The sequence below is a fragment of the Tamandua tetradactyla genome, chromosome 18 (assembly GCF_023851605.1).
Source record: "Tamandua tetradactyla isolate mTamTet1 chromosome 18, mTamTet1.pri, whole genome shotgun sequence".
In the NCBI taxonomy this organism is placed as follows: domain Eukaryota; kingdom Metazoa; phylum Chordata; class Mammalia; order Pilosa; family Myrmecophagidae; genus Tamandua; species Tamandua tetradactyla.
Window position 1 is genome coordinate 70,242,265 of NC_135344.1, and position 15,587 is coordinate 70,257,851.

At 37.9% G+C, this 15,587-nt stretch overlaps 1 protein-coding gene and 1 long non-coding RNA gene across 9 annotated transcripts in view; one reads left to right on the top strand and one right to left on the bottom strand.

The window, feature by feature from the left end:
• ARHGAP28 (Rho GTPase activating protein 28) overlaps nt 1–15,587 on the top strand; it is a 174,015-nt gene that overhangs the window by 90,690 nt on the left and 67,738 nt on the right. For all 7 annotated transcript variants that reach the window (XM_077135936.1, XM_077135937.1, XM_077135940.1 and 4 more), the window contains one exon: nt 9,822–10,024. In XM_077135936.1, coding sequence (XP_076992051.1) covers nt 9,822–10,024 — 203 coding nt within the window. The remainder of the gene's footprint in view (nt 1–9,821; nt 10,025–15,587) is intronic.
• Nucleotides 1–15,587, bottom strand: part of LOC143662316 (uncharacterized) — a 43,119-nt gene that overhangs the window by 25,502 nt on the left and 2,030 nt on the right. The window contains exon 3 of one of the 2 annotated variants that reach the window (XR_013165289.1): nt 1,930–1,971. The exons of the other annotated variant lie outside the window; for it this stretch is intronic. This is a non-coding gene — a long non-coding RNA (uncharacterized LOC143662316). The remainder of the gene's footprint in view (nt 1–1,929; nt 1,972–15,587) is intronic. 2 annotated transcript variants of the gene reach the window in all.

A 15,587-nucleotide genomic window follows, 5' to 3' on the forward strand; every position in this document is an offset into this window, starting at 1 on the left:
TGCCAAGAAAACTTTGAGAATATCTGTATGTGCTGCAAGAATATAATGAGTAAAAGGGAAGTCTTTGCTTTTACTTCCTTGGAAAGTAGAAGATAGAAGACATGACTTCAAGACACTGTAATAAATTCCAGGAACCAACCAAAGGATAATTTTAAAATTTGATTAATATTTAGTGTGTTAATGTGTTTCTTTTCAGATCAGATGTGCACTGGTTGTATTTTAATGTAGTGCATCTGTCTCTATTTTATATACAACTTACACAGACAGTGTATTTGTCTGTAACACTTGTGGTATTATTAGCTCCCTTTCAAAGTTTTAGAGAACTTCATATTTTTAGTGTCTTTCTCTTGTGCAATATTAAAATGTTATATGGCTCTCCCATTATATATAGTTTATATAACTCCCATTAAAGTTTTTAATGACTTTGACCAGGGACATAGCTCCCAAGATATGTCCATTTCAAGATATAAATAGGATCCATTTGATCAGTTATTGTATTAAATGCTTTTCAGAAATACATTAAGAGCAAAAAGAATCATCTCTAATGTAGAAGTATGAAGCTAAATTTTGTTTTTATTGAGCGAGGGAAGAATATAAAGTATAAATGGATCAAGGGACTAGTGGTCATGTGAAAAGCACTTGGAATTAAGTATCAGGAGACCAGGTTTGTAGTTCTGGTTCTCATTAATTAGCTGTGTGACCTTGCAGGAGTTACTTAACCTCTCCAAGCTTCATTTTTCTTATCTATGAAATGTGATGGTTCATTTGGGCACTTCTCAAATTTCTTTTCAGCTCTTCAATTCTAGAATCCTCATTGGAAATCTGAATTACGGCTTTCCAATCCAAAGGTGTTTATTTAACCACTATGTTAAATTTAGCTAATACATGATGGTTATTGCTTAAGAGGATCCTATAGAATTTTTAAAACCATCGAATGATGAATCTGAGTGTTGGAAAAAATAGATTGTAAACAAAAAGAAAAATCAAGGAAAGTTGACATATATTCTTTCAACCATTTATTTATTTATTTCAAGTGACCAACTTGCCCTTCCCAGAATTTATTAAGTTGGACACTTTGGGTTTTATAATGAATGATTTAAAGCTGAGCTGATGCTAGGGATCCAGGCGGGAAAGCATTGGAATTCGTAGGAAACTTGTAGTAGGTATAAAATGTGATTAAAAAGATGAGCTATCTCCCCAGCTTCCTCCCAATGGACCAAAGAGTTCTGTGAGCCTTAGGAGAATGTCCACATTGAACACCAGGAAAACCATCTGATAATCCCTGTTTTGTGATTCTGTCCTGCTATTCTTGAAGTTTTTTTGGAGCTGAAGGGGGTGACATACAAGAGAAACTGAAAAACAGTGCCAGGAAACAATAGAGCAGTGTTTTCACATTGTGTGCTGGGCACAAATGACTGGGAAATAACAGTAATAAATAGAGGCCAGATGTTTTGAAGAAGCAGAGGTTGCGTGGCTGTCTTCCAGCAAAAGCATCAGAGCACTGGAGAAGCACAGGGGGCTGGAAAATCAAGGCAAACCCTGGATAAGGCCAGAGTTGGGAGGAAGATGGGGAGATATCTCACCTTTTTAATCACTTAGAAAGTCAAGCACTGTATAACTATGCCAGCTGCAGCAGGCCCTTCAAAACCACACAATAAAAAACAACATTGTAACCTAGCACTAAACAATAGGTAAAATACGTGACTGTCTTCTGAAATAAAAAGCCAATTAAAATTAAATAAAAAAGGGCCACGGTGGCTCAGCAGGCAAGAATGCTTGCCTGCCATGCCAGAGGACCCGGGTTCAATTCCCGGTGCCTGCCCATGTAAAAAAAAAAAAGAAAAAAAGCCAATTAAAAAAAAGTATATATCTCTAAACTAATATGAAGAGCACTTACAGAATCAGAAAACATGTATAGATTACCCATACCTTATAGTGACATATGCTTCATCACGGATAAAGATTGGAAGTCTGTTAAAGAGTAAGAGAAAGGTTCTTTTGGTCCACATTCTGTTTTATAGATTATTTTCTAGGTCCTTCTAATTAAATAAAAAGTTAAGAGCTTCTGGGCAGTGATTGTGTGTCAACAAAATAGTTTTCTGCTTTATAATTTTAATGTGTCTTTGAGGATCATGTGTTGAGTCACTTGTAGGATTGACTGAGCTTCACCAAAATCAGTATATACATCAAGCTCATAAATTACATATTAGTTTTAACACAGATGGAGCATAAAATATTCAGATTTGGCAATTTATTTTGCTTGCAAACCAGAAGCTTGAGTCTGTCACTAATTACTGAAGTGGTTATTAGCTGAGCTGATAGCAGGACAGTTTCTCGCCTGTGACTGCTGTCTTTTGCTAAAAGCAACCAGCAACATTTCATATGTCTCCCAGTCTTTCAAACTGATGGCCAGTTTGAAAATGATGGTTCTTTTTTGCCTTTTTCTAAAGTTACTTGTACTTTAGAAAGTTCGGTATCAAGATTCTAACACAAATTAGGGATAATTTTTTTCTCATAAAATTTATTGAGATGTTTATGTACTATGAAAGCCACCCTTTGAAAGTGTATAATTCACTGGTTTTTAGTATAGTCACAAAGTTGTGCAACCACCAGCACTATCTAATGCCAGAACATTTTCATTACCCCCAAAAGAAATCCTGCTCCCATTAGCAGTCACTCCCTACTTCCCACTCCCTCTCTACCCTAGCTAAAGTAGGGGTAATTTAAGAAAAGTATTATATTTTTATTTTACCACTGCCCTACGTATAGTTACACATATAATTATGCATTTCAATTACTGATCACTGTGTATGCAGTGATTCTGTTTACTGGCCTTTTCTATCTTCGGCAAAATGGGAGATAGAATACAGCATGGATTACTTTCAAATTCAAGCATATTGAGTTGCTTTGCTGTCATAGTTAGAAATGAAGGAAAACATGCTGCCAACCCAGAAAAGGATGCTGTCACTTCTCTTAGGAAAGTGATCGTTGCCCCATTTGAGCCTGCACCTTTGTAAATCACTGGCTCGATGTATAACGATTTAAAGTTTGTTCTTTTTTCATTGCCATTCTCCCCATTGCTATCACAGTACCTTTACTAAGAATTTAATTGCTGATGCAAAATGAAAAATACCAGCTTTCAAGACCATTTCAAATATTCCCTATTGAGTGACTGAAGGATTTGTTTGTTGTTTTAAGCCTCCCACTAATCTACAAACGAATTTTTCTGTATCCCTTACTGCCAGCACAGACGTTTGGGCAGACCTGTTTACCTTGTGGCAGGATAGCTTCATCAGCTTTCTCCTTCTTCACCTAAGAGGGGGGAGACAGGCCATGGAAATAATAGAGAAAGCTGGGGTGGCAGTACGGGAATAAGAGGATCCCAGAGTGAAAAAGAGAGAATCAGGGAGCCCGAGAAAGAGATTGGGAGGCTCCTCTGTGCTTTTAACTTCCATTGCTCTGAAAGTATAGTTCATTTTTTATCTTCATTGCCTTTTAAATGCTTTCTGTAAGACATTCAAGTTGAGTTTGTTCATAAAAATTTCAGTGTCCAAAGATTACTGAGAAGCAAGAGTATCAGAAATGAGGATCTGTCCTTTTACTTTATCTGAATGTTCTCCCGAGAGAGCTAAGAGGGCAGATGGCTGAGTAAATGGGCCTGTGCCCATGGTTTATCCCAGAGAGTTAGTGCTTTCTCTTGCAAGAGCCTAGCTGCAAAGGACCACTGCAGCCAGGGTCCAAGACTCCCTACTGCTACCAGCACCATTCAAAGACAAGGATAATCCACTGAGGAAATTCAGGTTTCCTCTTCTTCCAAATCTTTTTTTTTTTTTTTTTTTTTTTTTTTTTTTTTTTTTTTTTAAAGGAAAGACAGAGAGAAGGAAGGAAGGATAGAAGGAAGGAAGAGAGGAAGAAAGGGAAACATCTTTTAAACATTTTCTTGTTTTATTGTATTTTGTTTCTCCGTTTTCGTTACATGGGCTGGGGCCGGGAATCGAACCGAGGTCCTCCGGCATAGCAGGCAAGCACTTTGCCCGCTGAGCCACCGCGGCCCGCCCACTTCCAAATCTTTGATTTGAGCATAATCTTACTGAAACTCTTGGAATGTGTTCAATGTGAGAGCACAGTGAATATGTTCCCTGTCCATTTAGGCAGGGCTGTTTTTAGCAGGAATGAAGTTTGACTCCACAGTGTACTGATTAAGGCCAGACCCAAATGTGTGGTTAAGCTAATAATTTGACAGTCCTTATCATTGAAAATCGTTAAGGTAGACCTTCTAAAGGAAATAGGTTATTGATTTTCAATTGTTTCTTGAATACTCCCCTTAGTGGAGATGGGGAGAATATGTCACCCCAGATGACTTCTGAAATTATTCCTACAATTATATCAGTTAGGAATGCCTTTGACTGCTGGTGACAACAACAGCAAAGTCTAGAGTGGTTCTTTTTAAAACAAGAATTTAATTTTCTCACATTTCTGAGAATTCAGAGATAGCATCCAATGCTATTTCAGAGCCCCAATAAAATCAGGTATGGTCACTGCATTGCAGTGGTTGCAAGATGGCTGCTGAAGCACCGATCATCTTGGCCCAATTCCAGGAAGGGAGAAAGTGGAAGAGACAGAGATAGCACTTATATAAGGAAAACAAAAACTTTACAGAAACTTGGGAGAGGACTTTTACTTAAGTTACTTTGGCCAGAATTGTATCAGATACTTACTGCTAGCCTAAGGGAGGTTAGGGAAATGAAACTTGAGAATGGGGGTTGGATCAGAGGAATTCTGATCAATACAGTTTTATCTATCTCATTTTATTTCCAGCTATATTTTAGTGCCCCTGAGATAGTCTAGCATCCGTCATAGCCTGATTCTGAATCTAGCTCCGAGTATGAGTAACATATTTGCTCAATTACAGTAATCATTAACACATGGACTTACTAAGTACTGTGCATTTTACATGTATTGATTCATCTAATCCTAAGAACTCATGAAGTGTATATGATTAAGAACTTCATTTACAGACTAAGAAATTGCTCGGGGTCCTAGAACTACAAAGCGGCAAAGCCCACATTCAAACCAGGGCAAGCTGGCTTCAGAGTTTTTCTCTAAACCACTACATAATATTCCCTCTTCAGTATAAAAATATGCAGAACCATAAATACGGGCAAGACCTTTTGAAATTAAGAAAGATGACTGCAGGGAGAACATTTCTTGTAGAACTGAGAAGGTCTGAATTCCTACCCTGGATCTACTTCCATGTAGCCATTCACGCAACCAACAGTTTTGAACTCTTGTTATTCATTAAACACTGTGAATAAAACAGGCATGTCTCCTCTATATAGAGTGAGGAAACGGATGCCAAAATGAAGTAAGCCAGATAAATATGAAGTTCAAGTTTTTGATGAATGAGAAAACAGCAGGGAGACACCATGGGCAGGGGCTCACCTGGGGTGAGGGGGACATTATAAGCAGGGGCTCTGATGGAGTACGAGATGCCAATAGATTTTTAGCGGTGGGTGGACTGGCACCATAGTTTGGGTTTTGTGGAAATCCCAAATGCAGGGCTAGTTCTTCCCACCTGACAATTCTCCCACTTGGGATTTTTGCTGAGTGCAGTGACAAAGAAAGCTGGGGTCTGGACTCAAAAGCAGGAAGAGTTTTCTCTCACCCCCTGGTGTTTCCCCCAAGGCCCACCTATAATGACAGATCTGTAATACATACAGGACATACCACCCCCTGGAAGCCTTGAAACCAGTGCAGACCCAGGTAAGTCCTCACTGAATATGCCTGTCACTCTCACTAGAGGACAGAGGAGAGGCATACTTTTGGGGGGTGTGGGGGGGTGGGTGGGAGTTACTATTTAGTACAGTTTTCTAGAGTTCTTTTAAACACAGTAAAAAACTATGAGATATGAAAAGAAAAAGTAAAATGGACCCGTAATCAGTTGATTGCTTTTTAGTCAATTGTAGCTATGCTAAATTGCACTATGGTGTAGATGTTGACAGTAACAGACAAGAACTTTTAAATAACAGTTAAACATTTGGCAAAGAAATTAGAAGGAAAGATAGGCAAATAGATACAAAGATGGAAACTGTTGAGAGAGAAAGTTCCCAAGGTTGAAGAAAAACAATCCTGTGTGGAAACACAAATACAGGAAGAAGAAATGAAGAGACGGAGAAAGGATACATATAAAAGACTTAAAAGAAATGTAAAACCGAATATTGGCTCTTTTAAAGCTTCGACAATAACAACTACTATGGGGTTATATAAAATGTATATAAGTAACAGCTATGACAGTAATATTTGTAGAAGGGAAGGGAGGAACGGAATTTTACTATTGTAAAGTTTTTACATTGTTGTGACCCCGTAAAGTACTAATTCACAGTGGTCTCCAATAAATTATAGATCTCAAGTTAACGTTAAAACATAATACAAGTTATAGCTAAAAAAAAAGTATGAAAAAAGAAATAATAAAATCTTTCTTTTCAATGTCGCTTTGAATGTATACTAATTACTATCTACTTAAAATCTAATAGAAACCTAACATGTGTTTCCCAACAAGAGTTGCTATGTAGCACAATTACATTCTGTTTTTCAAGTAACATTTTCCTCCTGTTTTTTTGGCATAAAGAAATACAAACAGCTGATGAGCCCTCAAGCTCTTTGTTTTCCTTATCTGGTGTTCTAGTCTGCAAGCTGCCGGAATGCAATATACCAAAAACAGAATGGCTTTTAAAAAGGGGAATTTAATAAGTTGCTAATTTACAATTCTAAGGCCAAGAAGATGTCCAAAAGCAAGTCTATAGAAATGTCTGATCTAAGGCATCCAGGGAAAGATACCTTGGTTCAAAAGGCTGATGAAGTTCAGGGTTTCTCTCTCCACTGGAAGGAGATGTGGTGAACAGGGTGACGGCCATTAGCTTCCTCTCCAGTCCTCTTGCTTCGTGAAGCTCCCCAGCAGCCTTCATCTTCATCTCCAAGGGTCGCTGGCTGATGGACTCTGTGGTTCTCTCATCATTCTGTCATGATTCTGAGGCTCTCTCCTCGTTCTCAAAAGGAGCTCCATCCGAAATGTCTCTTCTTCTATAGGATTCCAGTAGACTAATCAAGACCCACGTAGAATGGGTGGAGACACTTCTCCATCTAATCAAGTTTAATACCCACACTTGATTGAGTCATATCTCCGTGGAGAGAACCTAATCAAGTTTCCAACCTATGGTACTGAATAAGGATTAGAAGAAACCGTTGCTCTCACAAGATTGATTAAAATTAAAGCATGGCTTTTCTAAGGTGCATATATCCTTTCCAACTGGCACATCTGGTAGAGTCCAAAGATGCAGACTAATGTTCCTCAAACCGTAGGACACGCCTTCGCATCCTACTTGTGTAACGCTTCAAGGACACAAGGTGGAGTCCATATCCTCTATGCTGGGTGAACCGGGAATTATTTGGAATCCCTAACTAAAGAAAATGAGAGCTTTTCCAAGTATGTCTGACCCAAATACTGCTATCTGCCTTCTTTGCCAAAAAAAAAAAAAAAAAAAAAAGGTTGAATCTTGCAGTTAAAGGATTCTTTGGGTGGATAGTCTCAGAGGAAACCCATGTTTCACTCAGCTGTTCATGCTGTCCTCCGGCAGAATTTTAGGAAGATCTTTACTCAGATTCTGTGACTATCTTTGCTTAAAAACAAGATATCTTAACTGAAATTAGTATTAACCTTAAGTATATCCGTTCCTTATCTTCTAAAATTCAGTCATCATTTCTCAAATTTCTCACCTCTTCAAAGACTTTCAGTGCTTGTACATACCTGCATGTTTGCTTAATTTCTAAAATAAATTATGCTGCTCCGTGCAGCCACTGAATTGGGATTTCTAGGTTGACATGGAAAAATGTCTCTGACGTGTTTTCAAATGAGGAAAACTGTAGAAATACTTGTTATGACATAAATGGGAAGGGAAAATCTTTAGTTTTGGCTTCTTACAATTGGATATTATTTACTGTAATACCTTACAAGGTACTGCATTATAATTTTTAAAAAACTCGGTTCATTCCTGCTATTTGGACTGCAAATAATCTGCAAGTCATGCCTACTAATTCCTTTAAGAAGAAATTAACTGATAAAAATTTATAAATTGAGCAAGTTTGGGAATCCATATACTTTTTCTAAACACAGTATGTAGAGGATCCAGCAGACTGAGTAAGCAATGGTGATTGATTATAGTTTTATAAGAAGTAGATGTTTATATAGTAGTACTCTGAATTTGTTAGTAGTTTCAGTATTGATCTTGTTGCAGAAAAGGAAGATTTAAAAGTACTGTCTTGGTATCTGTGTCAACCACTAGAAACTTTACAGCAGTCAATTATAAAGGATTCATTGAAAATCTTTTATGAACCAGTTATCTAACAAAGCTCCCCAAAGTTTTTAAATAGCATAACATTAAAAAGTGGATATTTTGCATTTTCTTGAAAGGCTTTTATTTTTTAAAATGAATTGATTAATTCACTGCCAGTTAATGTTAAAAACTAGAAATTCTTAGAGTCCGGTGCAATAAAATTCCAGAAATTTCTACTAAAAGTGAGTTAGAGAAGGGCGGGCAACAGTGGCTCAGTGGCAGAGTTCTTGCCTGCTGTGCCAGAGACCAGGGTTGGATTCCCAGTGCCGGCCCATGCAAAATAAAAAATGATTTAGAGAATAGCGTACAAAAGGAATATTGATTTTTTTCTTATTAATGGAAACATTATTATGCTTTACATATGCTATAGAATGTGGCTAAATTTGACAACAACCCATTGCTTCTCTGCATATCAAAATTAATTTGTCTTAAGTGGCCAGAGTACCCACAGTTGGCCATTCCTATGCTTTATTCTGGCTCTCTCTCTCCATCTAGGAGTTCTTGTTTTGTGTGAAACAGCTTAGGACCACACTTTAAGAGGACACCTCAGCCTTTTGGCTCAATTCCACCTGAGCTCAAGGAAAAAAAGGAACACTTGGAAGAGGTTATTTGAAAGGTTATTGTTCCTTTGTATTACTGGGTAGTATTCCATTGCATACATACATGCCAATGCTGAATTTGAAAATTAAAAAAAAAATCTCATGAGAACAGGAACAGATTTTACTGCATAAAACAACTCAGTTATATTGTTTACAGTGGGGGGCTGAAGTAGTGCTTTGATATGAATCACAAAAATCTCTCATATTTCAGTATTTTGGCATCTAGCTCCCCTACTGCATCTCTCGCTTTTTAAAGCTAACACTTTCTCAATATTTTTATGTTCCGATTGTTTTACATGTGTAAATTCAGTTAGTCTTCACAGAGACTACCTGAGGTGGGGGCGGGGGTGCTCATGAAGCTGGCCGTGCCTCACTCTGGTTATTCTCCAGCTGACCTGGCTCTGGTCCTATTGATGGAGGGATGATAGGAGCCTCTGTTCTCCTTCTCAGCAATTGGACCCTTAACCTCGTGGCAATACAATCTACCCCCCACAGTGGGGCCGCGGTCCCACTATTGCATCCTAATGTAGGTATTTCCACCTAATATTAGAGATGATTTCCTCTCTCTATCTCAGCAGCCAACTTTTCAGACTCTTCTCTATCGTCACAGATACTTTATAGATACTATATAAACTTTTACCACAGATATTTTGATTAATACAAATAGCTTACTACTTTATGCGGGTGTGAAAGGTACAAAATTTTTCTCGTGGCAATTGCAGTGTGGCAGCAGAGTCCTGATGAAGTTTAGAGGCCCCCGTCCATCACACTCCATTTCTCCAGTGATTTTCAATTTAAATTTAATTACCTGACTTTATTACTCTTTCCTCAGAAAATCTGTCCCTCGCTGCCGAAGGATTAACAGGATGCTCTCCAATGAATCCCTCCATTCTCCTGCATTTAGCCGTTCCAACTCACAAGCCTCCGTAGACAGCGCCTCCATGGAGGATTTCTGGCATGGAGTAGAAGGTATTAAAGAAGACAGCATGGGAGGGCAGGAAGAGCACACACCCACGGAGGCCAAGCCACTGGATGGTAAGTAAGGCAGCTTGGTCTGTTTCCCTTAAGCTGAATGTCTTTCATTGAATGTGCTGTCCTGTCTGAAGTCATCCGACTAGCAGTTTCATGAATGAGTCAGTAGAATTCTGCGGCCACCTGCTCCCACTGATTTATATCTGCTGGGCTGAGTCAGAGAGTGGCTTTGATCTCAGGTGACATGACCTGAAGGAGGGCTGGGCCTTTCTAACTCCCAACAAAACCCATTGATCCCTTGCAAAGAGCTACTTAAGGGATGCCATTTCTATTTGTGTATGTGATTCATTATCATCAAACAGACTGAATATCCCAATTTTGATGGCTTTTACGTGTGTATACTTCAATATGAATTACCAAAAAAAGAGAGACAGAAAAATAATTTGCCAGTATAATTTGGGAGAAAACAATAATTTTGAGGCATTTGCTGATATCATTGTATTTAGAGAACAGTTGTCTTATATACCACAGAGTGAAAAACATGTATGTCGAACATACTAGTTTTCAGTGAAGCTGAACAGAGTAAAAGGAAAAAAATAAAGAAGACTGAGTCCCATGACATGCAAGAAAGACTGAGGGTAGTTTAGTGTGTATACACTTAAGATGTTTCCTTAGCCAGTGACTAACCTCAAATCAACTGCCAGCATAAACTGAAACTTTGAAAAACCTTTCATTTTCCATTCCCTATTCTTTCTTAAGACAAAGAAATAATAGTTCAGATGTAAAAAAAAAAAAAAAGTTAGTATACTTTGCATACTATTAGAAAGAAAACAGTCCCACAACATATTTAATGAGAATCAATTTCAAGGGAACCAGTCCTCTGTCCATGAAGTGGATTCTTATTCTTTCCACCTACTCCCCTCCGTTTTGCTTTTTCAGATCCACAAAGACAGAATTGGATACATAAATGAAAGTATGCCTTATCCCCCTGCATTTTTTATTCATCATTTATCTGTGTAGCTATGTAACCATCCATGAAAAAAAAAAACCAAATCGTGGTCTTCTAAAAGGAAAAAAAAGAACCGTGAGTTCATACTGATAGCCTCTTATTCCAATCCAGCATCACAGGGTATGTTGTTGTCTTCCATTTTTCCATATATATAACTCCTTCTTCCATTAATTAGAAACCTGGCTCCCATTATCCCCAGTGTATTTACTCCTTTCCTCAAGCTTGCCACCACACCTTTTTAAGTTTGCTAGCCTATGCTGCTTCAGGAAGCAAGCCTGCTAACTAAAGTTTAATGTGTATTTACAGACTTTTTTTCCTGAACTATGTGCATGGATCTCAAGCGTACAATTCAGTGAGTTTTGACATGTGCATGCACTCTTGTAACTCATAAACATTTCAACCAACCCAGAAGGTTCCTTATCCGATTTCATTACTCCCCACAACATGCGCCCCTGCCAAAGGCAGACATGGTTTTGAATTTTTTTTTTTTTTTAACGCCATAGATTAGTTTTGTGTTTGGTTTCTTTCACACAGCATGTTTCTAAGATGCATCCAGTGTGTTAGTAGTTTGTTCCTTTGTATTACTGGGTAGTATTCCATTGCATATATATATATATATATACAAGAGTGTGTTTATCCATTTACCCGTTAATGACATTTTGGGCTGTTTAAAATCTAGGCTATTATAAATACGGCTACAGTCTTGTATTTATTTTGTTGTATGTGTATGTGTAGGCATGTGTATCCTTAATGAGGTATGTTTAACTTTGTGAGAAACTGCCAGCATTTACCAAAATGGTTGTACCATTTTACATTCCCAACTGCACTATATGATAGGTGTGCCTGTGTTTACAACCCCATTAAACACTTGGCTTTGAGACTGAATTTTTGGGAAACTGCCAGTGTCCTTAGGTCTTTTAAAGAAATGATATCCACACTAACATTTCTACTTCTTTTTTGCAAATCTGAGTCTCCATCTGCTGTTCCTTTCCTTTGGCCTAAAGAGCGTCCTTCATCATATCTTACAGAGCAAGTTTGCTGGTGATAAGTTCTTTCTGTTTTCATTAATCTGAAAATAGGACTTTATTTCACCATCATTCTGTTTTTTTTTTTTTGCACGGGCAGGCACCGGAAATCAAACCCGGGTCTCTGGCATCACAGGTGAGAACTCTGCCTGCTGAGCCACCATGGCCCGCCCTCACCATCATTCTTGAAGGATATTTTTGCTGGATGTATAATTCTTTGTTGACAGTTTGTTGTTTGTTTTTTTTTTTTTAATTTTGTTTCTCCTAGTATTTGAAAAAAGACATTTTGTTGTCTTCTGACTTCCATTGTTCAATGGTGATTCCTATCATTGTTCCCCTGATTTGTAATGTATTTCTCTTTGTTTTTAGCAGTTGACTTCAGGATGCCTAAATGTGGTCTCCTTTTGTATTTAACCTATATGGTGTTAGTTTTTCAGCCAGTTTTGGCAATTTTTGGACATTATTTCTTTAACTATTTTTTCTGCAATATTCTCTCTCTCTCTCTCTCTCTCTCTCTCTCTAGAACTCCGGTTATATAGATATTATGTTATTTAAACATCATCCTACATGTCACTGAAGCTCTGTTGATTTAAAAATGTTTTTCTCTCTATTTTCCATATTGGAGACTTTCCATGGATCTATCTTCAAGTTTGCTGACCTTTATTTGGAGATTCTAATGTGCCGTTAATTCTATTTAGAAAAATTTTCATTGAAGATATTATACTTTTCCAGTTCTCAAATTTCATTTTAGTTATTTCTTATACTTTTCGATTCTTTGCTGAGATTCCATCTTTTCACTCAAAATACGCATCTTTTACTTTAAGTGCTGAGCACAAATATGGTAGCTATTTTAAAGTCCTCATCCAATGTCAGGGTTGTCAGGGTTGTTTCAGAAACATTTTCTACTGGCTGCTTTTTCTCCTGATCAGCGGCTCCATTTTCTTTTCTGCTTTCTTTTTTTTTTTTTACATGGGCAGGCACCGGGAATCGAACCCGGGTCCTCTGGCATGGCAGGCAAGCATCCTTGCCTGCTGAGCCACCGTGGTCCACCCTCTGCTTCCTTTTTTTTTATCACAAACTGTATATATTACAATGATTGATTTGTTTCTGAGATACTGTATTCCATTACCTTCCTCTGAATGGGTTAACGTTGGTTCTAGCACAGAGCTGACTTGGTGGACTCGTAATCCCAACTCTGTCTTACCTACTTAGGAACATCTCTAATCTTGGTCAGCTATTTTTGCCTTCCAGCTGTTGTTTTTCACTGGGATGCTTGGAGTCTCCTGTACACCTTTTAAGTTCAGAGTTTAGTCACAGGTCTATTGAGAGTTAATGCATAATTTGGGGGCTCTCTCCGCATGGCTATCTCCTATCAGGAATATGTCCTTCACTTTTTTGCAATTCTGGTAATCCCATGCTCTATTCTCTGCTTCCTCAAATAAGTATGACTTTGGCTTTCTGTTTGAAAGGTCTAGCCACCCTGCCCTGTAGGGAATGGAAATTGACCTCAGCTGAAAGCTGTATAAAATGTGACTCCTACCCAATATGTTACCTTTTACTAAAGTTTGAAGGTCTATTTATTTATTTATTTGGGTCCTTCCTGTGCTTTGTGTCTCTCTAGTGTCTTCAAATAGTTATTTAACACATTTTGTTCAGAATGTGTTACAATTGCTACACACAGGACTGTTATTTTGGTCCACCTTTACTGGGAGTTTGTATTCCCTTTTTGATGTTTCCCCAGCAAATCTGCTATGCTGGTGGACTTTCAGTGCACAGTGGTATGTATAATAGCTATACTCAGTTTTAAAAGTATGTCTTTTTATTCATCATTGTTCTGACTTATTAGTATAATTTCACTGACTTTGTATTGCAACTGAAGATTAATTCAATGAGTTTTATGTACCTACTATATGCCATGAACTACGCTAGGTTAGAGTTATAAGCAAAAGGAGATGTGCTTCCATCCCTCATAGAGCTTATAATCTAGTGGAAAAGAAAGGGATGTTGTAAATAAGCATATCTTTTGGGAAAAATTGTCTTAAGGAAAAAGGAACACAGCAGTATTCGGAAATAGCAGTAGGATCTGACCTGATCTTAGGGGTTCACGAAAAAATGACTTTATTGAGGAAAGGACGTATTAACCAACATCTGAAAGATTGAATGAACACCGATGAGATTGTAAAAGATACGGATCTGGATGTCCAAAGGCTTTATAATCAGCTGGAACATGGAGCTTTTGAGGAGCCAAACGTAGACCGATGTTGCTAGATAACAGAGAGTGAGTGCAAACTGAGGCTACGAAAGTGAGCAGCTTCCTGCCTTGTATGCCATATTAAGGATTTTGTTCTTAACCCTAAGAGCAAGGGAAAAACCTAGTAGCAGGATTTTAGAAAAGGGTAGTGGATTTATGGTGCACATTCAAGGGCTAATGAAGTTACAGTATGGAAAACAGATTGGGTCCAAGAATGGCTGTGGGCAGAACTCTGGAGAGACTCTTGCAGCAGTGCGGATGAGAGATGGTGGCGTCTTAGATCATAGGAGGAGAGATAGAGAGGTAGATAGGTTTAAGAGGTAAAAAAGAGGTAATATCTTTTGTTACCAAAATTTGGTATTGTTAATAAATTACTTTATTTGGTGACATGTACAAGAAAAGGTGATGTCAAGAAGACTCCTGGATTTCTTCCTTAGCAGAACTGAAAGATCTCATTCATTGAAATGTGGAATATTGGGAGAGGATTAGAGTTGAGAATGAAGAATACGAGCTCAGTCTTGAATATGTTGAATTTGGCATATAATTGATTGAGCCAAGTAGATATTGAGTAAGTGGTTGGATTTACGGAGATGAAGTTCAAAGGAGTGTTCTTGTTTTGAAGTTGCACACTTGGCAAGTGGAGTAATGAGCATAGAATTGTATTGTCCATGATGCAGCAAAAAGGAATATCATTGATAGATATCGTGGAATTTCTTTCCTATGATAAATATATATTCCGCATATTCTGCAGTCTGAATCTCTAAGGAGTTAGACCATCCAAACTCCCAATTGTAAGTAAGAAACTGGGCTACAGGGTCAGGCAAACCTGGGTTTTAAATCTAGGCTGACTAATTTCTTTTTTCTTCCTCCTTTTTAATTACTCTTTACAAAGGTAAAGGAGAAGAATCCAGGTTTCAAAATTTAATGTGTGAACTGTATTTGTAAATTTTGCCTTCAGAAATATGAATCTTGCCTAAGGCATAAGTAGAAGACTTCGGAGGGAGAATTCACTAATTTAAAGGGTTTATTGTTTTAGACAAGGGCTGCTATTTGAGTATATCTTTGTATTTTCTGTAAAAGTAACAGTCAGTGGAACAATAAAAACAAGATATCAAGTAAAATATTTACATAACTAATAAGTAGGATCTGGAAAACTGTTAAAAATCTCTGTTTATAATGAGAGCTGCAGTGATGCAGAGTCCAGGACTCCTGGGCTGATGCTTTCATGGGCACTTTACAAATCAGTTCAGCCTGCTCTTTAAACAAGCCTCATTCAGCTAATGCCCATTTACCCTCCTTCCCAGAAATGTGCACCTTGTTACAGCACATTGTTATTCTGAA